This window comes from Anomaloglossus baeobatrachus, chromosome 2 (genome assembly GCF_048569485.1).
Source record: "Anomaloglossus baeobatrachus isolate aAnoBae1 chromosome 2, aAnoBae1.hap1, whole genome shotgun sequence".
In the NCBI taxonomy this organism is placed as follows: domain Eukaryota; kingdom Metazoa; phylum Chordata; class Amphibia; order Anura; family Aromobatidae; genus Anomaloglossus; species Anomaloglossus baeobatrachus.
In genome coordinates this window covers 751282320-751306765 of record NC_134354.1, presented here as the reverse complement: position 1 = coordinate 751306765, position 24446 = coordinate 751282320, and the positions used below count along the sequence as shown (strand labels likewise).

The following is a 24446-nucleotide window of genomic DNA, read 5'->3' as shown; positions in this document are numbered from 1 at the left end:
CTTTGTTATTAGTAGTGATAAGTTATACTCAGTGCGCCATCTCAGAGGTTCCCTCAGAGTGCCACCATTGGATTTACACCTCTTGCCTTTGTAGTTAATTGTTTTTCTTTGTTCAACCTGGTATGAGTAGGTAAATTTATTCCCGGTTCCTGAGGTAATATACATAACCCGGGAACTCTGAGATCGGCGCATTGATTCCGGCTAAAAGCTGAGTGTGTTAATTCCACTTTTGTGGTGCTTTGAGGGGTTCTTAAATCAATCATTATTTATTCTGAATCATACTCTAATTCTCAACCTAGTAAAGGAACCCTTGTTTATTTCTGCCTCTGTCTCGGTTTGTGACCCACTGGATTCTCTTCGGACCTACGGTCATTACATTTACTTGGCGTAGTAGGCAGGATCCAGTGTCTGTCATGGACGGAGGCGGGGAAAGAAATGACCGTGCCACATCAGCAATCTCCATGCTGGGTGCGGCTTCCCTGGCAGCCGTGGCGAATGAGGGATGGTATGTGCCGGTGGGAGCTTTACTCCAGCACATGCCGAGATACGATGGGCATAACATGGCATTACAGGATTGGGCTGAGAGGGTCCTGAGTATCATGCGGATGTGCAACCTGGCTCCTGCGTTACGAGCAGAGCTGGCATTAAATGCTTTAGAAGGTGATGCTAGGCAAATGGTAGTGGTACGCCCTGAGGCTGAAAGAAATACGCTAGAGAAAATTTTGAAACTGTTAGAGGGGAGCTTGGGAGGACGGGCCCGTATAAACCAGCTTCGATCCATGTTCTTTAATCGCCTCAAAAAGAAAGTGAGACTCTGATGCAGTACTCTAATACCCTGCAGGAGATGTTGAACGAACCACATACAGTTAGGTCCAGAAATATTTGGACAGTGACACAATTTTCGCGAGTTGGGCTCTGCATGCCACCACATTGGATTTGAAATGAAACCTCTACAACAGAATTCAAGTGCAGATTGTAACGTTTAATTTGAAGGTTTGAACAAAAATATCTGATAGAAATTGTAGGAATTGTACACATTTCTTTACAAACACTCCACATTTTAGGAGGTCAAAAGTAATTGGACAAATAAACCAAACCCAAACAAAATATTTTTATTTTCAATATTTTGTTGCGAATCCTTTGGAGGCAATCACTGCCTTAAGTCTGGAACCCATGGACATCACCAAACGTTGGGTTTCCTCCTTCTTAATGCTTTGCCAGGCCTTTACAGCCGCAGCCTTCAGGTCTTGCTTGTTTGTGGGTCTTTCCGTCTTAAGTCTGGATTTGAGCAAGTGAAATGCATACTCAATTGGGTTAAGATCTGGTGATTGACTTGGCCATTGCAGAATGTTCCACTTTTTTGCACTCATGAACTCCTGGGTAGCTTTGGCTGTATACTTGGGGTCATTGTCCATCTGTACTATGAAGCGCCGTCCGATCAACTTTGCGGCATTTGGCTGAATCTGGGCTGAAAGTATATCCCGGTACACTTCAGAATTCATCCGGCTACTCTTGTCTGCTGTTATGTCATCAATAAACACAAGTGATCCAGTGCCATTGAAAGCCATGCATGCCCATGCCATCACGTTGCCTCCACCATGTTTTACAGAGGATGTGGTGTGCCTTGGATCATGTGCCGTTCCCTTTCTTCTCCAAACTTTTTTCTTCCCATCATTCTGGTACAGGTTGATCTTTGTCTCATCTGTCCATAGAATACTTTTCCAGAACTGAGCTGGCTTCATGAGGTGTTTTTCAGCAAATTTAACTCTGGCCTGTCTATTTTTGGAATTGATGAATGGTTTGCATCTAGATGTGAACCCTTTGTATTTACTTTCATGGAGTCTTCTCTTTACAGTTGACTTAGAGACAGATACACCTACTTCACTGAGAGTGTTCTGGACTTCAGTTGATGTTGTGAACGGGTTCTTCTTCACCAAAGAAAGTATGCGCCGATCATCCACCACTGTTGTCATCCGTGGACGCCCAGGCCTTTTTGAGTTCCCAAGCTCACCAGTCAATTCCTTTTTTCTCAGAATGTACCCGACTGTTGATTTTGCTACTCCAAGCATGTCTGCTATCTCTCTGATGGATTTTTCTTTTTTTTCAGCCTCAGGATGTTCTGCTTCACCTCAATTGAGAGTTCCTTAGACCGCATGTTGTCTGGTCACAGCAACAGCTTCCAAATGCAAAACCACACACCTGTAATCAACCCCAGACCTTTTAACTACTTCATTGATTACAGGTTAACGAGGGAGACGCCTTCAGAGTTAATTGCAGCCCTTAGAGTCCCTTGTCCAATTACTTTTGGTCCCTTGAAAAAGAGGAGGCTATGCATTACAGAGCTATGATTCCTAAACCCTTTCTCCGATTTGGATGTGAAAACTCTCATATTGCAGCTGGGAGTGTGCACTTTCAGCCCATATTATATATATAATTGTATTTCTGAACATGTTTTTGTAAACAGCTAAAATAAAACTTGTGTCACTGTCCAAATATTTCTGGCCCTGACTGTATATAGGCAGAATCGCCCTCAACTGTCATATATGTATTGCATTTACAATGACTGTATACAGTTGAAACCAGATGTTTACCTCTGCTCTTTATAAAGACACATCTGCAGGTTTTTCTCACTATCTGACATGAAATCAGAATAAACCTTTCCCGTTTTAGGTCAATTAGGAACCAAAATTATTTATATTTGCCAAATGCCAGAATAATGAGACAGATAATGTTTTAATACATTGTATTACTTTCTGCAAAGTCAAAAAAGTTTACATACACTCAGTACAGGAGTCAATACATGGGAAACGGCCAGATCCGCTCGTCTCTAGGGGTTATAGCTATCAGAAGTGACATGATGCCAGTAAAATGTCTTTTCAACTGTATTATTGGCTGTTACTAGCTTATTGTGATTCCTTTATATTACTTTTATTGTAATGATTTCTCACTATTGTTATGACTATATGTTCTGCACCAGATATCAATGAAACAAACTTAATGGACAGACAATGTTTAATGGAATAGTTATGGACGCACTTACTTCATGCATGGAGTCCATAACTTTGGTAAGATGATAGAACCTCTGGGAACTTGCAACAACTCCTTTATGTCTTATGCCGATGGCTTTTGCTAGTTCTCTTATGTAGTTTGACCTCATCTCATCAAAAAGACTTTGGCTTTTAAGACCCTCCAAAGGAACTGAAGAAAAAGAATATTTCTATATAAGCAATAGGAATGAATATTTCTACAATCACAACACATCAAAGCTGGAAGCAAAAATATTCAAGGTATAATGCTGACTTGTACTAAATGTCCCCTTGGGATTCCGGCTGCAACTGACATCCGTGGTCGGGATCGGAGATAACGATAGATGCTTTTGGAGATGGCTGACAATAGTGTCTTAAGGCCGCTTTACACGCAATGACATATCTAACAATATGTCGTTGGGGTCACGGAATTCGTGACACACATCCGGCGTCATTAGCGACGCCGTTGCGTGTAACACCTACGAGCCTTATCCTTAACCTTATCGTTGATCGTTGACGCGTCGTTCATTTCTTAAATGTCGTTGCTCGTTGTGGACGCAGGTTGTTCGTCGTTCCTGAGGCAGCATACATTGCTACGTGTGACACCCCAGGAACAACGAACAGTGTTCCTGCGTCCTCCGGCAACGAGGTGGGAGTGTCGTTAATGCGGCTGCTCTCCGCCCCTCTGCTTCTATTGGTCGGCCTCTGTGTGACATCGCTGTGACGCCGCACGAACCTCCCCCTTAATGAAGAGATTGTTCGCCGACCACAGCGACGTCGCTAGGAAGGTAACTGCTTGTGACTCCTACTAGTGATATTGTATGCCACGGGCAGCGATTTGCCCATGACGCACAAATGACGGGGACGGGTGCGATCGCTTGCGACATCGCTAGCAATGTCGCTGCGTGTAAAGCAGCCTTTAGTTAATTTAAGGGAACCAAGTAGCAGGCTTTTGCCTTATAAACTAGAGGTAGTGTCATAATGGTGCAAGGATATGGATTAAAATGATACCTTTAGCTGAGAAATCTGCAGAATATTCCTTGTTCGAACCTTCAGAAATTACGTAATTTGTGCATAAGATTGAGCATCGGTGCGGGACTTTGTGGGTCAGGTCCTCTGAAATGATTCCTCCTCCTGCCTTGCCTCCTTTCTTTAATTAAAATTTTGTGCTGCCATTACTGCTATTGGCGGCGCATGCGCATTGCTATTGTGAAATTATCTTCAATAAAATGACCCCGAAATCAGCGTATGTGCATACCGCGATCTCCAGAGCCATTTTGATTAGGACGGTGTGGAGATGATGATGAACAGCAGTGGCGCATGCGCTGATGAAATAAAAAATTAATCTGCGCATGCGCCGCCGCTGATCTCCATAGTGTCTTCAATAAAAAGGTGCCATATATCGTGGTACTCACATGCTCTGATTCGGACGGCATTTTGTTAAAGACAACGTCACAATAGTAATGCACATGCGCCATTAACAGCGATAATGGCAATGGCGTAAAATTTAAATGAAAAGGAGGCAAGGCAGGAAAAGGAATCATCACAGAGGACCCGACCCACAAAATCCTGCCCCGATGCTCAAGCCTGTGCAACAAATTACATAATTTCTGAAGGTCTGAACAAGAATTATACTGGAATCAAGCCTCAGATTTTTAGTAAAGGTATCATATTAATGATTTTAACCCTAGAACGCATACCTGGGGCCTCGCAGACCTGCTAGGTTACTTGTTTTCTATTGTTGATTTCTATGGTTGCGCGTTCTAGGGTTAATCAGCGTCCTAGCACCCTTTTGGCACTGTCTCTAGTTTATAGTGCAAAAACCTGGTGGTTGGTTCCCTTTAAGTTTTTTTATAATGGAAAAACACTCGGCTATTAAAGCCATAAACAATGAATGGATCGGCAGCACATGTGTGACCACCTCTCCGTTAAACTGGAAACGAGATATTTAGCATGTGTGCCTTTAATTCATTGTCTATGGGAGAGCTGAGGATAGTCAAGTGCTGTATATTGATATCTTCAGTAATCCCATAGACCATGAGTAGAGCAGTGATGCACATCGACCCATTCCAACAGTCTTATTCGTATAATCAGTGATCATCCTCAGTGATTGCATCCTCAGTGATCATCAAGTTATCCAGTGAGTGATCATCAAGTTATCCAGTGAATAAGTGATACCTCAATAAGATGGGAATAACCCTTTAGGGCGTAAGGGCTGTTGGGGGCAATGTATGATGGGGTAGATGGCAGTCACTGGTAATAGTATTTTAATTCATGTTGACACATCTAATTCCTTCCCCAAGTCCTCCATATACATATTACTCACTTGTGTTCAGGAGTAGCAGCGCCTTCATGCACAAAAACTCCTCCTGGGTGACTTGCAATTTGACAAACTCTTGTGGCAGCTGTCTCATTGAGAGGCAAAGGGCATAAAAAGACGACTCTTTCATCCGTTGTCTGAGGAAATATATGTCATCATTTTAGGATCAAAAAGATGTAATTATGAAGCTGCTGAACTCATAATTAAAGAGTAACTATTTTTCTTTTTCTTTCACTATTCTCCAGCTCTGTAAAGTTATGGATTGTTGTAAAGTACTTTATTACTTATTTTGCTTCCTTCTCTCACAAATATGCTTCAGTGCTGTTTCACATGGATAGTTTGTTCTTTTAGAAGCTGCTTTGAACTGCTGCTCAGCCAGGATCATTCTCAGCTAGGAGTAGGGTCATTCTCTTGTCTGAGTACTTTAATCCAAAGCAAAAAGGCTCAGACAGGGAAATTCCCCCACTCTGAGCAGCAGATGAAAGCAGCTTCTAAAACCTCATGAACTGATCACATGAAACAACACTGGGAGAGAAGGAAGTTAAGTAAGGTAATGAAGTCTATTACAGCAATCCATAACTTTGTAATGCCCAGAGAATAGGTAAATTAAAACAAAGTTTAGTTACTTTTTAACTGTCCGTAATCTGCATCTGACACTCAGCTCCGACCCCTCAGCGCCATAGGGATCTATGTGAATGTATGTTCTACACTCAGTACTTACTCATTCAATATTAAATCTGGGGCGAAGTAAAGCATCTGCCCGCTGACATGCTGGTACGACCTCCATCCCATGGCAAATACCATCAAACTCATCCACGAATATTGCAAGAGGATAATCTGATCATCAATGTGGAGATTTCTAAATCCTACAATAAGAAATTAAACCATAACGATACAGTACTGCTCTGTAACATAGCAATGTAAATTGAATGACAATGAATTTTACATCTTCTGAGATGACAGTGAGGCCATCGGTAGATCAAGGAGCTGCACATTTGAGGTTTATGTAGGTGGGGAGGTGCCCGCAGAGACGCATGCTCGCTCACCGACACACCAGCTCTCTCCACGCTACCCGGCATCCCTGTGGCGCTCTATGTGGGTTCTTCCTGCTTCTCCCTCCCGGGGCCTGTCCACACAGCACAGGTCCTCCTGGAGTGCTCCCAGGGTGTGTGCACCGCTGCCATTCTCTTAAAGGGCCAACGCGTCACTCCCAGGAAGTGCCTCGCGGGCTATCGCTGAGAGCAAAGGGTACTTAAGGTACTCTCTCGCTAGGGGAGGTGCCTGATCAACACCCGTGCTCAAGTTAGTTAGTGGTGCCTTGCCCTAGCCAGCTAATTGACAGGTCCCCTTGTCCATTGTTTTACAGTGTACAGTTCTCTTGCCTGTCTCTTGGTCCTGTCAGTACCCAGTGTCCACTCTGTGCCACTAAGCCTCAGCTACCCCAAAGGCCCTCATCCCGACCGTGCCACCTGCCTCAGCTACCCTGGAGGTCCTTGCTAAACTAAAGACTGTGTCCTTTCTGGCTGTGCCATCTGCCTCTACCACTCCGGTTGTCCCAGCCTTGCTAGTGACTCTGCCTGCCTGTCCTACTCATGCTCTCTGCCTCAGCTACCCTGGTGGTCCATGGCTACACTAAAGACTCAGCCTGTTTTCACCTGTGTCCGTCCCTGCTCTGGGGATCAGCTGCTACAGTCCTGATCTCTGCCCTGGGAGTAGCACCTGGCATCCGCCTCGCGGTGGGTGCTTAGCCAAGCCCCTCCCACTGAAGCCCGGGGTCCCTCTGTGGTCCAGTGGGTCCACTTCTCCTTGCCGCTTTACCATCCCTAGTGGCGAGCGTTACACACCTGTTCACTGGACAGGGGAACTCTCTTTCTTACCCCTGGTTTTGTAGGTAAAATGGTTTTGAGGTTCTTAACTAAATGCTATCTCTTTTATTTGCTCAAGTTTAAATGTCCATGTAGAGGTAGCATCAACCAGACCCGAAGTTCCTACATTTGAACAGACGCATTTGGGTCCCATATTGATTGAGGCTCTAGTACATGCATTCTTATTCACAATAAAAGACCCTTTAACTCTTCAGAACAGTCACATTTATTCCTTCCAAATTATGGCATATACAGAAATTGTCAGACTGGGGCAGCAAGTGACCACCAGTAAATTTGACTCTGGGGGGCCCACTGATCAACTACAGGCAAATATTGCAATCACAAATTTACCTAGGCTTCTATATAAAAATATACTGGGTAGTTTGTAAAATGGATGATGAGATGCTTCCTTTACATAGTGAAACAAGTGTATTAGTCAATTACTGATTCTATTCAGTGAGGGCAAGTGACATACTACTCAAAAGGGGCCCACCGGAGGATTCTCCAGCTCTCCTGTGGGCCAGTCCGAGCATGTATACAGAGATGAACTAATGAACTTAAAGAAGACCAATCACCTTCTAGAAAAGTTTGTGAAAATTTAAGGAGAGGGAAATTAAAATAAAACATCTCACACAAATATATAAAATTAGGAAAACTTAAAAGCCCCATTTACTTCGTAAGAAAAGTTCTGGCCTTTTAATGGAGGAATGTTAAAGATCTCTCCTGTCTCAATACTTAGAAGCAGAAATTCTCAGACATTTATCAAAGCTGGGAGATATCAATGTTTAGAGAGCGTTTGAGAATGTGTAGCATGGAAACACAAAGGCGATTGATACTGATCTATTACTTCATGCTGCATGTAGTTTTACACAAAGCAATACAGGATGGATTCCTGTGTATTATGGAGCATCAGGAAAAGGAGCTAGAAACAGCAACTAAGGTAAATCCGGTCAAAACTTCTCCTCATTGTGTTGTGACTCTGGCTGTCTGACTGTACAGTAAATATTCAGATTACATCCTTTACAGTCAGCTGAGGGGATTGTGACGGGGTATGCGACAGAGCAGGGAGGGACGCCAGGCCAAGGAACAATCCAAAGGGCTTTATTGTAACCACAAAGATAAAGCATCAAACAAATATAAATCCTTAAAGTCTGCAATGAGTCCACAACAAAACAAAAGATCCAGGGGCACCGCCTGGTATTGCGATGCCAGGGAAAATAGGGCAATGATCCTTATGTGAGTTCCTTGAGTCCAACAGGGGAACAATAAAACATAATCCCAAGTGGCCACTAATCTCCAGTCTGTAAGAGTCCATACACAGGCCCTATGATCCAGCTTCAGCTATAGATCCTAGTGCTTCTCCAGCCGAGATCCAACTAACCTAACATGGGTCTCATTGTTCTCTCTTGGGATCAGCCCCTTAGGTGGGCACACCTCCCCCTAGACATCTGATACATGAATGGACTTTAGACTCTTGGCTCTGTTTTGTTTACCAAGTTGTGGTTGGAGAAGTCCCATGCTGAAAAGAACAAACAATCTCCCAGCAGAAGCAGTACAAAGGAGGGACAGACTACTACACCAAGAGCACAGGCGGGGGAGGGACACGCTGTTACAATACCTTCCCCTCTCAATTTGTGTACGGACTAGTGACCTCAACAGGTCGCTTGTCAAGTACACGTAAACATGGCGGACCTGACTCAGGGCTCTTCTTGCCTGGACAATCCGTCTGCATTTTGGGTGTTGGCTCCAGGTTCTTTAGTGTATGATGAAGATGTAGGGTTGAATGTTCGGCTCCAGTTTGTATCCTCCTTCACTTAAACTCTGCTTCCTGCACCCACAAATCGGCATTGTATACAGTCAGGGCCAGAAATATTTGGACAGTGACACAAGTTTTGTTATTTTAGCTGTTTACAAAAACATGTTCAGAAATACAATTATATATATAATATGGGCTGAAAGTGCAAACTCCCAGCTGCAATATGAGAGTTTTCACATCCAAATCGGAGAAAGGGTTTAGGAATCATAGCTCTGTAATGCATAGCCTCCTCTTTTTCAAGGGACCAAAAGTAATTGGACAAGGGACTCTAAGGGCTGCAATTAACTCTGAAGGCGTCTCCCTCGTTAACCTGTAATCAATGAAGTAGTTAAAAGGTCTGGGGTTGATTACAGGTGTGTGGTTTTGCATTTGGAAGTTGTTGCTGTGACCAGACAACATGCGGTCTAAGGAACTCTCAATTGAGGTGAAGCAGAACATCCTGAGGCTGAAAAAAAAGAAAAAATCCATCAGAGAGATAGCAGACATGCTTGGAGTAGCAAAATCAACAGTTGGGTACATTCTGAGAAAAAAGGAATTGACTGGTGAGCTTGGGAACTCAAAAAGGCCTGGGCGCCCACGGATGACAACAGTGGTGGATGATCGCCGCATACTTTCTTTGGTGAAGAAGAACCCGTTCACAACATCAACTGAAGTCCAGAACACTCTCAGTGAAGTAGGTGTATCTGTCTCTAAGTCAACAGTAAAGAGAAGACTCCATGAAAGTAAATACAAAGGGTTCACATCTAGATGCAAACCATTCATCAATTCCAAAAATAGACAGGCCAGAGTTAAATTTGCTGAAAAACACCTCATGAAGCCAGCTCAGTTCTGGAAAAGTATTCTATGGACAGATGAGACAAAGATCAACCTGTACCAGAATGATGGGAAGAAAAAAGTTTGGAGAAGAACGGCACATGATCCAAGGCACACCACATCCTCTGTAAAACATGGTGGAGGCAACGTGATGGCATGGGCATGCATGGCTTTCAATGGCACTGGGTCACTTGTGTTTATTGATGACATAACAGCAGACAAGAGTAGCCGGATGAATTCTGAAGTGTACCGGGATATACTTTTAGCCCAGATTCAGCCAAATGCCGCAAAGTTGATCGGACGGCGCTTCATAGTACAGATGGACAATGACCCCAAGCATACAGCCAAAGCTACCCAGGAGTTCATGAGTGCAAAAAAGTGGAACATTCTGCAATGGCCAAGTCAATCACCAGATCTTAACCCAATTGAGCATGCATTTCACTTGCTCAAATCCAGACTTAAGACGGAAAGACCCACAAACAAGCAAGCAAGCAAGACCTGAAGGCTGCGGCTGTAAAGGCCTGGCAAAGCATTAAGAAGGAGGAAACCCAGTGTTTGGTGATGTCCATGGGTTCCAGACTTAAGGCAGTGATTGCCTCCAAAGGATTCGCAACAAAATATTGAAAATAAAAATATTTGATTTGGGTTTGGTTTATTTGTCCAATTACTTTTGACCTCCTAAAATGTGGAGTGTTTGTAAAGAAATGTGACAATTCCTACAATTTCTATCAGATATTTTTGTTCAAACCTTCAAATTAAACGTTACAATCTGCACTTGAATTCTGTTGTAGAGATTTCTTTTCAAATCCAATGTGGTGGCATGCAGAGCCCAACTCGCAAAAATTGTGTCACTGTCCAAATATTTCTGGACCTAACTGTATCTCCCACATCATTGCCTAAGAGAATGTCTGCAGGAAGGCCGCTCATCACACCAATCATGCATTGTTTTGCCCCAAAGCCATAATCCAGGGTTACACTCGCTCTTGGAATATATCTCTGAGTACCTCCAGCCAATTCAATGGCAATTCCTGGTCCCTTTTGAATTGCTTTTGGTTGAATTACTCGGAGATCTGCTATGGTGAGAAAAGCCCCAGTGTCACAAAAGCCAACAACTTTTTGGCCATCCAGCACGACCTCCTGTAGATGTTTATGCCGAAGATCATAAGAACGGGTGGCTGTGGCTCGCACTCCATAGACTCCTGGTAGGGAAGTCAACATATCAGAGTCACTTGGCAAATCATCAGGGCCAGAATCCAGCTCTTCTCCTGCTGAGGGTGTCTGTAGATAATGGACAGGCAAAGGTGGTCTGCAGCTGTTCTGCTTCTGAACACCTGGACAGTGAGCTTGCAGATGACCAAGCTGCCCACATTGATGACATCTGCGCTGCGTCTCACTCCTTCCAGTTTGCCTTCTGGAGAAGTAGGTAGGAGACCTTGGTGATTGATAGGGAGGTGCAGGTGCTGGAGGTGGTTGTCGATTTGGAGGATGACTCCACGGGATAAATGGGCATGTGCCCGGGATGCCCACAGCTATAACATCTTCGGTCTTCTACTTTCTCTCCTCGTCGCATTTCAGAAAATGTGGTAGAAACAACTGGAGGCACATACACACGGGTATCCACATGAGGTGGTGATCTAGGAGGTTGAGGAACATTGGGCACTGAAGGACAAGGAACCTCTGGCGTTGGGGTGCTGGTCATTTTTGCTCCCTCTGCTAGCAGCTTCATCCACTGAGGCTTGATAGTGAGCAACTCATCAGCTAGAGCAGCAGCTTGTTCCACTGTCTCTGGTCTCCTCTCACGCACCCATTCCCGGATCTCAGTAGGGCACTTGGCATAAAACTGTTCTTTTAGGATGACCTGGAGGAAGGTCTCCCAAGTTAAGGCCCCCTCTCCCTCCAGCCAGCGATGGCATACTTGTTTCAGTCTATGGGCATACATTTTGAAAGACACTTCCCCATCACAGGCTAACATACGGAACTGAGTCCTATAAGTATCTGGGGTCACGGCATAATGTTCTAGAATGGTCTGTTTTATCTCCCCATACTCACAATTCCACTGAGGGTCCATAGCTCTATAGGCGTCGGCAGCTCCACCCTCCAAGAGGCCCACCAGGTGTCTGACTCGCTCTCTTTCTGGGACTTCCATTAATCGGCACTGATGCTCAAAGTCCTGGAAGAAGCCCTCAATGTCGCCTGCAGCTTCATTAAATGGCTTAAAGTCCTTGCGGGACACTCTGGAGAATTCCCTCATAGTTGGTGCTGTGGTTACAGTCTGTCTGGAGCCTCTAGCTGCTTCCACAGCAAACCTCCTCTCCAGCAATGCTGCCCTCTCTTGAGCTCTGGGAATAGCCTCCCTCTTATCTTCTATGGTGGCCTCATATCCAAGCAGTGCCATTTCCTCCTCATACCACAGAACCCATTGACTTTTTTGGGTATTTACCTCCAGCTCCCGTCTTTCCTCACCTTGCTGTGAAAATTGTTCCTCGGTGCCATCTTGCAGGCAAGCGTTTTTCAAAGCCTCAATTAGTTGCTCCTTGGAGAGTCCTTTGTAGCCAACTCCTAATTCACGGGCCTTTGTTTTGAGGTTCGACATAGTCCAGTTCCTGTATCCTGAGGTTCTGGTTTCAGACGTTGATGGGCCGTTGTCCTCCATTCTTTCTGCTCTGATCCCGCCGCTGCCAACCAGTTTGGACGGTGTATGCAACAGAGCAGTGAGGGACGCCAGGCCAAGGAACAATCCAAAGGGCTTTATTGGAACCACAAAGATAAAGCACCAAACAAATATAAATCCTTAAAGTCTGCAAGGAGTCCACAACAAAACAAAAGATCCAGGGGCACCGCCTGGTATTGCAATGCCAGGGAAAATAGGGCAATGGTCCTTATGTGAGTTCCTTGAGTCCAACAGGGGAACAATAAAACACAATCCCAAGTGGCCACTGATCTCCAGTCTGTAACAGTCCATACACAGGCCCTAGGATCCAGCCTCAGCTATAGATCCTAGTGCTTCTCCAGCCGAGATCCAACTAACCTAACATGGGTCTCATTGTTCTTCTCTCTTGGGATCAGCCCCTTAGGTGGGCACACCTCCCCCTAGACATCTGATACATGAATGGACTTTAGACTCCTGGCTCTGTTCTGTTTACCAAGTTGTGGTTGGAGAAATCCCATGCTGAGAAGAACAAACAATCTCCCAGCAGAAGCAGTACAAAGGAGGGACAGACTACTACACCATGAGCACAGGCGGGGGAGGGACACGCTGTTACAGGGATGTCACGATGTGACTGTGGAATAGCCAGTGACAAATTGCTCCTCTACTGTCCCTCACACTACGGACCCTAGGCTATCCCTGACCCTAAAGGTGGAGATGCCTGAGACTCGACCCATGCTGTTCTCCTAAATAAAGCTAATCTGTTTACCTTCCACAAGGGAAAGAAGGGGCTGGACTGTAAGGGAAATAATAGACAAGACCGAGAGGAATAACTGAAGCTCAGTCACACTGTACACACAGGAATTAACCTTAAGAAACTAAAGTGAAAAGCAAGTAAAGCAAGGCAGCAACACAAAGGCACAAAAAGGTTTTCACCTAAACCACTTGCAGCAATAAAAACGCAACTACCAGTAAGCCTTGGTAAATACACCTCTCCAGGCCAGAATAGACAAGCTATAGCTGGCACTACAAGAACAGTCCAGTCAGCATATATAAGAGGGGAGTGAATATGACCGGCCCATTGCATATGACTAAAGGAGATTAACAACCAGACCAGCAGAGATTAACTCTTGCTAGCTTGCCTAAAAACTATAAGTCTGTGAGTCAATGGGGGGTGTCTCCCTGCGCTGATCACACACATCAGAAAACTTAGAAGGCAAAATGCAACAATCTGGAGTTTCCACAGATCCTGATGCCGCCATGACAGTTGGCGATGCTTGCAAAAACCTCCTTGTGACGGGATCAATGATGCCACCAGTAAGAATGGGTTGCTATGCAGTGGCCAATACTGCTGCTAGTAGGGGTGAGGGATGGAAATAAGATTAATGATTCTTCTAGTGGAGAAGAGATGGTAAGGGTAACAATGAGGCCACCAGTGGTGGAGGGGTGGTGATAGGATTCATGGTGCTATAAGTGTGAGGTGGTAATACTGCTGCCGGGGGCACTGCACTAAGTTATTTGACGCATCTCATGTTTGGAACTGCTAGGGAGGTATGGAAATAAAACTTTTTTATAAACCCCCATCACTGTATCTGGTTGACTGCTTACCTGGTAGAGATTTTGACCATTTCACCACACAGAGGAGTTGTCGTTCACACAGCTGGTTGAGGCTACACAACAGAGCACTTGGTGTTTCTGGCTGAGTGTTATCATACCCTGCATACACCACCTCTGGCTCTATACTTTGCAGTATTTGCAGCAGTTCTGGGATATACTGAACTTCTTGCGTTTGACATGTAGACACTCTTTGGGTCAGAGCCTGTTGAGTTTCGAGAGTCCTGGACTGCTGAATGATGACTGTTTCCATCTCTCTTCCTGGCTTCATTCTGTGAAACTTTTTGAATTTCCGACCTAAGAAAAATAAAGTACAACCCAACCTTAATGTTGTGCAAGACTTAAATTTATAGAGGATTTTCTCTGCGACCGCTGGGTGTAAGGTTGTTCCACAATCAACAATAAGTAGGCAAGGTCTATTCTTTTGTCAAAAACATGAAAAGTTGTTGATGATTAGCAGGAACTTTAAAGTAAAACCACTAGACCAGGAGTCTCAAACTCAGCTGAGTATGGGCCGCACATAGAAACAAAAAATTGAGAGGGGCCGCATTCCTTGCAGGACAAAGTGACATTTTTAATGATTCCATAGTTTTTTATATGCACCTTTCGATCACTTTTTTGAACATTTTTTGCTTGTTTATTATGACAAACCTGCAATTTTTTGTTTAGTTAAGTTTATATAAAAAAGCATTTTTAATGACAAAAAAATCATGCTTTATTTTGATTTTTTATTTTACATTTTATCACCTTCTTGTAATATTGTTTTACAATTAGCAGCATAATATAGTAATCTTAGCCAACATCTTGTAGTAATGTCCCCATGCTGCAGTAATATCCCCCATCCATGTGCCCTGTAGTAATATGCTCATCCTTGTAGTACTGTACCCATCCTTGTGCCCAGTAGTATTGTGCTCATCCTTGTGCCCTGTAGTACTGTGCCCATCCATGTGCCCAGTAGTATTATGCTCATTGTTGTGCCCTGTAGTATTGTGCTCATTGTTGTGCCCTGTAGTATTGTGCCCATCCTTGTGTCCAGTAGTACTGTGCTCATCCTGGTGCCCTGTAGTACTGTGCCCATCCATGTGCCCAGTAGTATTATGCTCATTGTTGTGCCCTGTAGTATTGTGCTCATTGTTGTGCCCTGTAGTATTGTGCTCATTGTTGTGCCCTGTAGTATTGTGCTCATTGTTGTGCCCTGTAGCATTGTGCTCATTGTTGTGCCCTGTAGTATTGTGCTCATCCTTGTGCCCTGTAGCATTGTGCTTATCCTTGTGCCCTGTAGCATTGTGCTTATCCTTGTGCCCTGTAGCATTGTGCTCATCCTTGTGCCCTGTAGCATTGTGCCCTGTAGCATTGTGCTCCTCCTTGTGTCCTGTAGTATTGTGCCCATCCATGTGTCCTGTAGTATTGTGCCCATCCATGTGCCCAGTAGTATTGTGCTCAATGTTGTGTCCTCTAGTATTATGCTCATTTTTGTGCCCTGTATGATTGTGCTCATCCTTGTACCTTGTAGTATGTTGCCCATCCTTGTAGTATTGTGCCCATCCTTGTAGTATTGTGCCCATCCTTGTAGTTTTGTGCCCATTCTTATAGGTTTGTGCCCATCCTTGTAGTTTTGTGCCCATCCTTGTAGTATTGTGCTCATCCTTGTAGTATTGTGCTCTTCCTTGTGCCCAGTAGTATTGTGTTCATCCTTGTAGTATTGTGCCCATTCTTGTAGTATTGTACCCATCCTTGTGCCCAGTAGTATTGTGCTCATCCTTGTGCCCAGTAGTATTGTGTTCATCCTTGTAGTATTGTGCCCATTCTTGTAGTATTGTACCCATCCTTGTGCCCAGTAGTATTGTGCTCATCCTTGGGGTTTTGTGCCCATCCTTGTGCCCAGTAGTGTTGTGCTCATCCTTGGGTATTGTGCCAATTCTCATGCCTAGTAGTATTGTGCCCATCCTTGTACCCTGTAGTATTGTGCCCATCCTTTAGTAATACTCAAAAAAAATAAATTCTCCTCACCTTTACTCCGTTCCCTGTGTGCCCATGATCAGTGTTTGCAGAGTTATGGAGGCAGCATGTTTCTGCTGCATCCAAAACGCTGCGATTTGCAGTATAAGCAGATTGGATGGGTTTTCTAGAAATTCCACGGCACTGTGCGTGTGCAGCTGACAGCAAACACTGACCTGCAGTGCGGCTTTCAGAGGCATGTGAGTTGTTTTCTGTGGAGTCACAAGCGTCCTCTGCAGAGAGAACACAGCAAGGAGACCGCACCGCACTGAACCCTGATCATGGGCACGGGCCGCTGCGGTCTCCTGTAATCTCCTGCAGAGGAGACTTGTGACCCTGCAGGTAAGGACCCGCTGCATCCAGGACGCAACGGGTCCTGGTCGTGGGCACGTATCTTACCTGCTTGTTGCGGCCCGCAGACCCCGTGAAGATTGCGGCCCTATGTCGGGTGTCGGCGCCGGCAGGGCTTTACTACAGTTGAATCATTTGCGGTGCCGCGCAGCGGAGCTTTCTGCACTATACCAATGGCTGCTCTCCGCCAATCAGAGGCAAGGAGGTGACGTCATGCAGCGACGTCACCTCCTTGCATCTGATTGGTGGGTGGCAGCCATTGGTATGGTGCAGAAAGCTCCTCTGCGTGGCACCGCAAATGATTAAACTGTGCTCTGCTGGCGACGACCCCCAGCATAGGGCTGTGATTGTCAGGGGGTCTGCGGGCCGCAACAAGCTGCCCGCGGCCCGTGTGTTTGAGACCTCTGCACTAGACCATTAGGAATAAGAAACTAAGTTACAAATCCTTTAAGCTTCACCTAAAAGTGAGAGTGTGTTCAGCTTACTCTGTAGGTTAGACCCTTTCTGTTAGACTTGAAAGGGAATAGATGATCACCAAGCTTGTAACATTTCTCCAGCTGGACCTAAAAAGGAGTAAGTTATCAGCAGGTTAAGTTAATGGGACTATGTCAGATGATTTTGTAGTACAATACTAATGGTATCTTTAAATAGGGCATAACTTTTCAGAATCAGTAACTTTTATACCTCTTCTTGTTATCTTGTTGCAATCTAACATTCAATGTGACATAGTAAATAGTCAAGCATATGTAAATACAGTATTTACATATGCTTGACTATTTACTACATCACACTGAATTTTAGGAGCGAACAGTAAAATAACAAGAAGAGGGAGAGCAATAAAAGTTACTGATTATGCATATGCCCTGCTCTCTCCTTACATCTTTTAGTGTTGGCATCATAGTAAATCTGAACTGAATTTGCACTTCTGCCCCAAACCCATACTCCCTGCCACTTCTCAACAGTGATAGTGAATGCACTGGGAGGAGGGTGCAGTGAGTATGCAAATTGTATTTAAATACAATTGACTGAATTCTTTGGAGCTTACAGCAAGATAACAAGATAAGGTAGAGCTATAAAAATGTACTAATCCTGAAAGGTTTCCTTAAGCCCAATTTGAAGATAATATAAATATTGCACTACAAAATCACCTGACAGATTCCTTTTAAGACTTTTAAAAGGAAAGATAACCAAATCAACAATTTCTTCTCTTGGGTCTAAAAGTGAATAGTCTGTAGGTTAAGAAACCAAGGATAGAAAGCCAACCCAGAAGGTGCTCCTGTTAGGGCTAAAAATTAGTACATAATCATCAAGAACTGTAGGTTGAGCCACTGTACCACCAGAGAGAGTAAAATCAAGTAAATGTTCCTCTTCCTGGACCTACAAAGATGTTTCCAAAATCCAACAGGATAACTAGATATTAATGACATATGAATTCAGAAACTCATAGCAGAGTGGTCTGACGTTATGGGCTGGTCACATTGTGGTCATTGTCATATCCCAGATAGGTAAGATGGGGATAACCAGTGCAAATGTACAGTACAAAACATTTAGGAAAATAAACTGAAGGGCCAAAAACATTATGGTCCAGAAAGTTTTGTTTTTTTTACCATTATTGATAATGCGCCTTTAGTCTTCAATTTTAACATCTATTTCACAATTATCTGCAAACCTCTTAATCCAATAATTAGCGGAACTTGTTTTATTCTCCAAGGTAATTACAGCTAATGCATGTGCCCCTGTTGTGACTAATGCTTAACGTCAAGATAATTGTGGCTTTAATGCTTTAGCCTGATGTTTAATCTTTACTGACGCTTACCTCTCAATAGTATAATATCAGGCGTAAATGATTATGAACGCTACAAGATGTTTATAAAGATAAGTGAACCCCTTAATGACTCAGACTGTTTGGGCTTTAAAGGGAATCTGTCACCAGGTTTTTGCCACCTAATCTGAGAGCAGCATAATGAAGAAAGAGATTTGTCTAAAATCACTGTTTTATCAGTAGGAGATTATCACTAGAGGACTAGCAATCCTGCCCCCAGCACAGATCACAAGGCAGACATTGTATTTTTTTAGGGGGCTGTTAGAGGATTTATAAAAATTACAGTGTACGGTATTTGTATACTTTTTTTTTTTTAGACAAATATAGAAAAGATGCACTTTTGACAGATTTACTGTTTCTACAATTCACATTTCCTATTAAATAACCTAATATTACTATGTGAATATCTAAAAACCAATAACTTTTCTGTTTTTTTATGTAAAGTATACACATGTATTTTATACTAAATAATTAAAATTGTGTTTGTTTTCACAGACGTTTTATTTTGTTACTTTATTACTTTTTTTTATTTTTTTATTAATTCTATTATGGAAAATGGAATTATAGATTTTTTTTAATTAAAAAACACACTTCATAAAAAATCATGGGATCTTATAAAACCATTCACAAATTATGTGTACTCATTAATAAAAATAGGTTCGCCACTCACACCTCATTGCCATAGTTTTGCAAAAACGTCACCGACTGTCATGGTGGAGACGAGCTTTGTTCAGATTGCAGACTCTGACACCCTGCCTTATGGTTTCTATGGTGTCTAAGATCAACAAAGGCAGACTCGGGTGTCGACCTGCTGTATGCTGATTCACAGGCAAGCTAGCAAGAGATAACCTCTGCTAACCTGCTTGCTCCTTTGGTCACGTAGTAGGGAGGTCTATCACATCTGCTCCCCTGATATTTGTGCTGGCTGAATCCTTCCACCCATGCCAGCTATAGTTTGTCTATGTTGGTCTGTGAGGTGTGGTGTCTCATACTTTCTGGTAAAAGTTGTCCTTTTTGCTTGGTGTGGTTGTGGAGTTTACCCCTGTTGTTTTGTAGCCTCTTTCTGCTCTTGTTTGTACTCTTGTACCTCTTATTGTCTTTACCTTTGTGTGTGCGTGCTGTGTGACAGACTTTTGGTTTTTCCTTGTCTGACTTTATCTGTGGGATTTTATCTCACTCCTGCCCCTTCCCTCCCTGGGAGAACGGGGAGGGGGAATCAGATCAGGACAGGTCAGGAGCAGGGCCAGGATGGAGACTTGGGCATCTCCACCATCAGGAGTATCCCTTACCCTGCTTCTTGCAGACCACAGGCACATAGACCCCTCAGTGATCGCGGCCGCTGTTTTGTCAGCACTTTTTCTCTCTTGAATGCTTTGCGGCGCCGCAAAAGATTCAAATAAAGCAAAGAGCTGACGGCAACTGTAAGTCATTTTTCAGAGTTGCCCCTCTTATCTGTGAGGCACTTGGGCTGAGCGTTACACTCCCAGCCCCAGGTCCCGTGAAGAGAAGAGAAGGAAGTGATGGTGTCCCAGAACTGGTGTCCCGGGTAGACTGACTAGTGATTGTGTGAGTGTGCTCCTACTTCTACCCCAATTGGAACCCGCCCCCCAAGTGGCTGGCTTCAGTGACCAAGGATATCCCATGACTCATGATTGCCATCCCGCTGCCTATCCTGAGCCATCCCCTCCTGGGAGAAGGCTCCTGAGCTTTATGGAAAATGTGAATGTGGAATACCGGTGACTAACCCTCTCCTTACCCGAGGCGAATATCGCACTTAAAATAAGGTGCAATACTCTGTGGCGACTGAAGCCTCAGGGGCGCCACAGTAGTGCTCGCTCATCACTAGTTATGAGTACCAAGCACCCGAGCATGGTAGTGCCCGCTCATCACTAGTTAAGAGTACCGAGCACCCCGAGCATGGTAGTGCTCGCTCATCACTAGTTACGTGTACCGTGCACCTGAGCATGGTAGTGCTCGCTCATCACTAGTTATGAGTACCAAGAACCGGAGCATGGTAGGGTAGCGCCCCACGGGTTAGGTGTTTTAACCTACTCATTGCCGGGGATGCAGATTCTCTGTGTTGTCACGGGGTGGCCTAGCCCGGTTCCGTTACCCCGAGGCGTACAGGAAGGAGGGTTGGAGGGTGGTAGGGAGGCAGGATGGAGGAGTTGGAGATTAGGAAAGTCTTTTAGGATTGTAACGCCACCTGTGGTACGCGGCCAGGGATGGGCCGCCGCTGCAGGGTCTCTCACTGGGGCAGATGTCGGGTGCAGCCAGGAGGTCATTTTACTCACAAGTACTTCAGGTGCTGCCCCAGAGAACTGATCTCCAGCCAATCCCGGACCCGTAAAAGGTGAAGTCCGGTGTGTGTGTCAGCCTGTGAGCCCTTTCCTCCTTTGATGCGCTAAGTATCGGACCCCCGTATCGTGAAGCACTTGGGGATCCTGATGTCAGTAAAGTGTCCCGTTCTATATGCTGATAGCACGGTTCCGTTATGGGGCCGTCCTTCACCTTGGATCCTATATGCTATTTGGCTGCAGACTCGTTGGGACGGGTCCTGTTCTAGCCGTTCCCCGCGACCCTTGTAGAGTTGGCAGATAACGTGAAGTATATCTACCCTAGGATTCTTTATCCCGACAGCGCCAGTCCTGTGGAAGCAGCCACCTGCTTCTCCCAAGCGACCGTGTTGAACGCTCTGGCCCACAGAGCTGCTCGCGGCACGTCCGCTCTGCTCTGTGTCTGAAGCTGTACTCTCTGTGTTGTAGTTGTGTTGTGTGTCCTGAGCTGCTGCCCCCAGCTGCTGCCACCGCCCAGTTCACTACTCTCACTAGGTCAACCTGCCCTTCCCACTGTGTACTCCTGACTCCCCCTAGTGGTTGCTTCTCCCTGACCCTGAGTCCCTGGTTCCAGTGGATCATGAAGCCCCTGGTGCGGTGGTGTCCTCTAAACCCACCGCTGTAGTGACCCCCTACTGTGATCCGACCCTGGCCCGGTCCCCATTGGGGAAGACAACCCAATGTTACTGCATGTATGCATGTATGCATGTATGTGTAAATGGAAACTGGTACCAACCTTCCCTGGACCCGAGATAAGTACTACACCCTAATGGAGGTGCAGTACCCTGTGGCGCCTGAAGCCTCAGGGTGCCACAGTAGTGCCCACTCATCACTAGTTAAGAGTATCGAGTACCCGAGCATGGTAGTGCTCGCTCATCACTAGTTACGAGTACCAAGCACCCGAGCATGGTAGTGCTCGCTCATCACTAGTTACAAGTACCAAGCACCTGAGCATGGTAGTGGTCATTCATCACGAGTTCTTATGAAACCATAGTCTTCCAGCTGTACTGACTCCTCTCAAACATGGCAGAGGAGGTCACTAAAGAGTCTTGCACTACAGAAATGGGTGAAGTCTGTCTGACTCCTCCACATGGGAGAGTCCTCCTAGAAGTATCAGCTCTCATGGGCAAAAAAACAAGAAGCCAACATCAGAGCGGTAATCAGAGGGCGCTATGCACTCACTATTATATAATGCCTGCAGGTCATACACATGATCTCTACAATCTCTTATTCACGCTTTCCTCCCTCTATGTAAGTGGAAAAGTTATTTCTGATGCAGATTTTCTAAATAACGCAAAGTTCAGTGTGTTCCGATGTTGTCTGAGCCGTGGGGGCACCCTGACCTTCACAGATAAGCTGCTATTGAATTACCATCACTCTTATTAAGCAATATAATACACAAGCTGTGAGATGATGTTTTTCAAGTGTTTTCCATTTTTTAGCACTAATTCAGAATATTCATTTAATAACTTTTGGCAATGAAGAGTGTTACAAAGAGAAGAAGCCTTCTAAATGTGCAGAAAATATACAACTTGCAATGTAAATGGTAGGACTCGCGAACATTGTGTGCAGAGTGTAATGCCTACGAAGTGACTGACACCGATGTATAGTGACCATATGGTGTTGATCTGTAAGTGAAAATAAACACAAACACTGAAAAAAATCCTTTATTTTAAATAAAATGCAAAAACCCACCCTCTTTCACCCCTTTATTAACCCCCAAAACACCTGTGCAGGTCCGACATAATCCACACGAGGTCCCACAACAATTCCATCTCTGCTAGATACATACTGAAGGCACAGCACACTGACATAGAACATGACCGCACACTGTGGTTTCAGCCAGAACCTGAGCCACAGCAATGAGCGGTGACGTCACTCAGGGTATTTGCGGTCACAAGTGGGGTACCTCTTGCGGTTCCTCTCATTTTGATACAGGGCAAGATAACCGTGCGGCTGGGGGCTGCAGCCTGTAGCCGAAGGTTTATCTGTGCTGGGTATCATAATATGGGGGAACCCATTGCCAATTTTTTAATTTATTTTCCCACCACTATAGGGATGCACACAGCGCCCGACTGCAACCAGAGACATCGGTACTGCTGATGGGCGGGGAAATTAGTGCATATGTATGAAGGATTATGAGCAGTCCAGAAGCAGTGTTACAGCCGTGTGGAGACTAGTAAGTATAATGCACCTGCTTTATCCTTTTTTCTTTAGTTGTTCCTTTTTTTTAATCCTCCAAGTTGCTGTATCCGTATTGTTACCGGGAGTTCCCAGAGAACTCCGGGGTCAGTGCTTGGGTACTTTTGAACCAGCGCGGATCCGGCCTTTTACAGTCCAGGTCTGCCCATCACTAGTCAAGATAAGTGTCATTGACCTTGGTGCCTTCAGCATAAACTTTATGTCGATTTACACCAGAACTGAGCCCAAATGTGTCCCTACAGCATCCTAAGGTGGGGTATAAAATAGTCCCTAGGGCCTTAACTTCAGCTCTCTTAGATTCCTTCGCTCTTTAAAAGAGAATGTCTCTCATCAAAAATTACCTATTCATTAAATCAGGTTTTTGTGCTTCAATTATTTTAGAAATAACCATGCACTTTTCACTTTGGGAGCCAGAACTATTTTAGATCCATAATTGATACCTCTATAAGAAGAGTTTACAACAGACTCCTTACCATTAGAGGCAAGATAACAATGAGAGGTGACACGTTTGTAAATAGCAAATAACCCATTATCTACTAATATAGGCAACATCACAGCTGACCTATATGTATGTGGTAGTGATGTGTTTTTTGCCAGGAGGTGTAGATTGGGTGCAGGAATATTGTGTAAACATTTTAGCACCAAATCTGCATCTCTTGGCAAAAATCCCCGCAGTTTTCTGCCAGGAGATGCAGGTCTGTGAGGTCAGTGAGAGTCCATTGAGGTCACCTGAGGTTAGGTTACCTGCGATCACAGGTGGAGGACCGTGGGAACCTCTACCTGTGACCACAACTAACCTGAGTGACGTCAACAATCATCGCGGCTCAGTCTCTGCATGGAACTCACAGCTTTTGATCATGTTCAATGATTGCATGCTGTGCCTTTAGTATTGTTGCAGAGCTGGAATCGTTATGGGGCCTGGGGTGGATTATGTTGGACCTGCAGGGATATTTTTGGAGTTAATAAAGTGGTGAAAAAGGTTTATTTTGTCTTTTATTTCAAATAAAGGATTTTTCAGAGTTTGTGTTTCTTTACTTACACTTACAAATTAGTAATGAGGGGAATCTCATAGATGCCTCCCATTACTAATCTAAGGATCTAAGTCTATTGGGAAGAGCTGGGTAAAGTGATGGGATTGTCGCATCGAATGGATGCGGCAATCCTGGGTGGCTGCAGGCTTCTATTTTTAGGCTGGAGGGCTCCCAATAACCATGTGCCTCCCCAGCCTGAGACAACCAGCCACCAGCTGTCGGCTTTATCGTGGCTGGGTATTAAAATTATCAGGTACCGCACACACAAAAAAAGAAGAAAAAAAAATGCGGTTCCTCTTATTTGGATACACAGCCAAGATAAGTGTACGGCTGGGGGCTGCAACCTGTAGCCCTATGCTTTATCTGTGCTGGTATAATAATATGGGGGGACCCTAAGCCAACTTTTTTTTTAATCTATTTATTTTCACTGTACGATATAGACCCGCAATGCGGGTCTGTGATTGGAAGCATCAGACACACTGTCATTCAGGGTAGGGGCGTGACTGACTGCAACCAATCACAGAGGGGACACTCCACGGGTCTGAGCGGGTCCTTTTCTTGGTATGTGCATTACGATTGAGTATTTTGTTTCATTCATTTGTTTA

The 24446-nt window shown here is 44.6% G+C and overlaps 1 protein-coding gene across 1 annotated transcript in view; it reads right to left on the bottom strand.

Annotated features, from left to right (window-relative positions):
* PGR (progesterone receptor) overlaps nucleotides 1-24446 on the bottom strand; it is a 120606-nt gene that overhangs the window by 9417 nt on the left and 86743 nt on the right. The window contains exons 4-7 of the mRNA XM_075337478.1: nucleotides 14096-14398; nucleotides 6068-6212; nucleotides 5353-5483; nucleotides 3041-3198 (exon numbers count right to left, since the gene is read on the bottom strand). Coding sequence (XP_075193593.1) covers nucleotides 3041-3198; nucleotides 5353-5483; nucleotides 6068-6212; nucleotides 14096-14398 — 737 coding nt within the window. The remainder of the gene's footprint in view (nucleotides 1-3040; nucleotides 3199-5352; nucleotides 5484-6067; nucleotides 6213-14095; nucleotides 14399-24446) is intronic.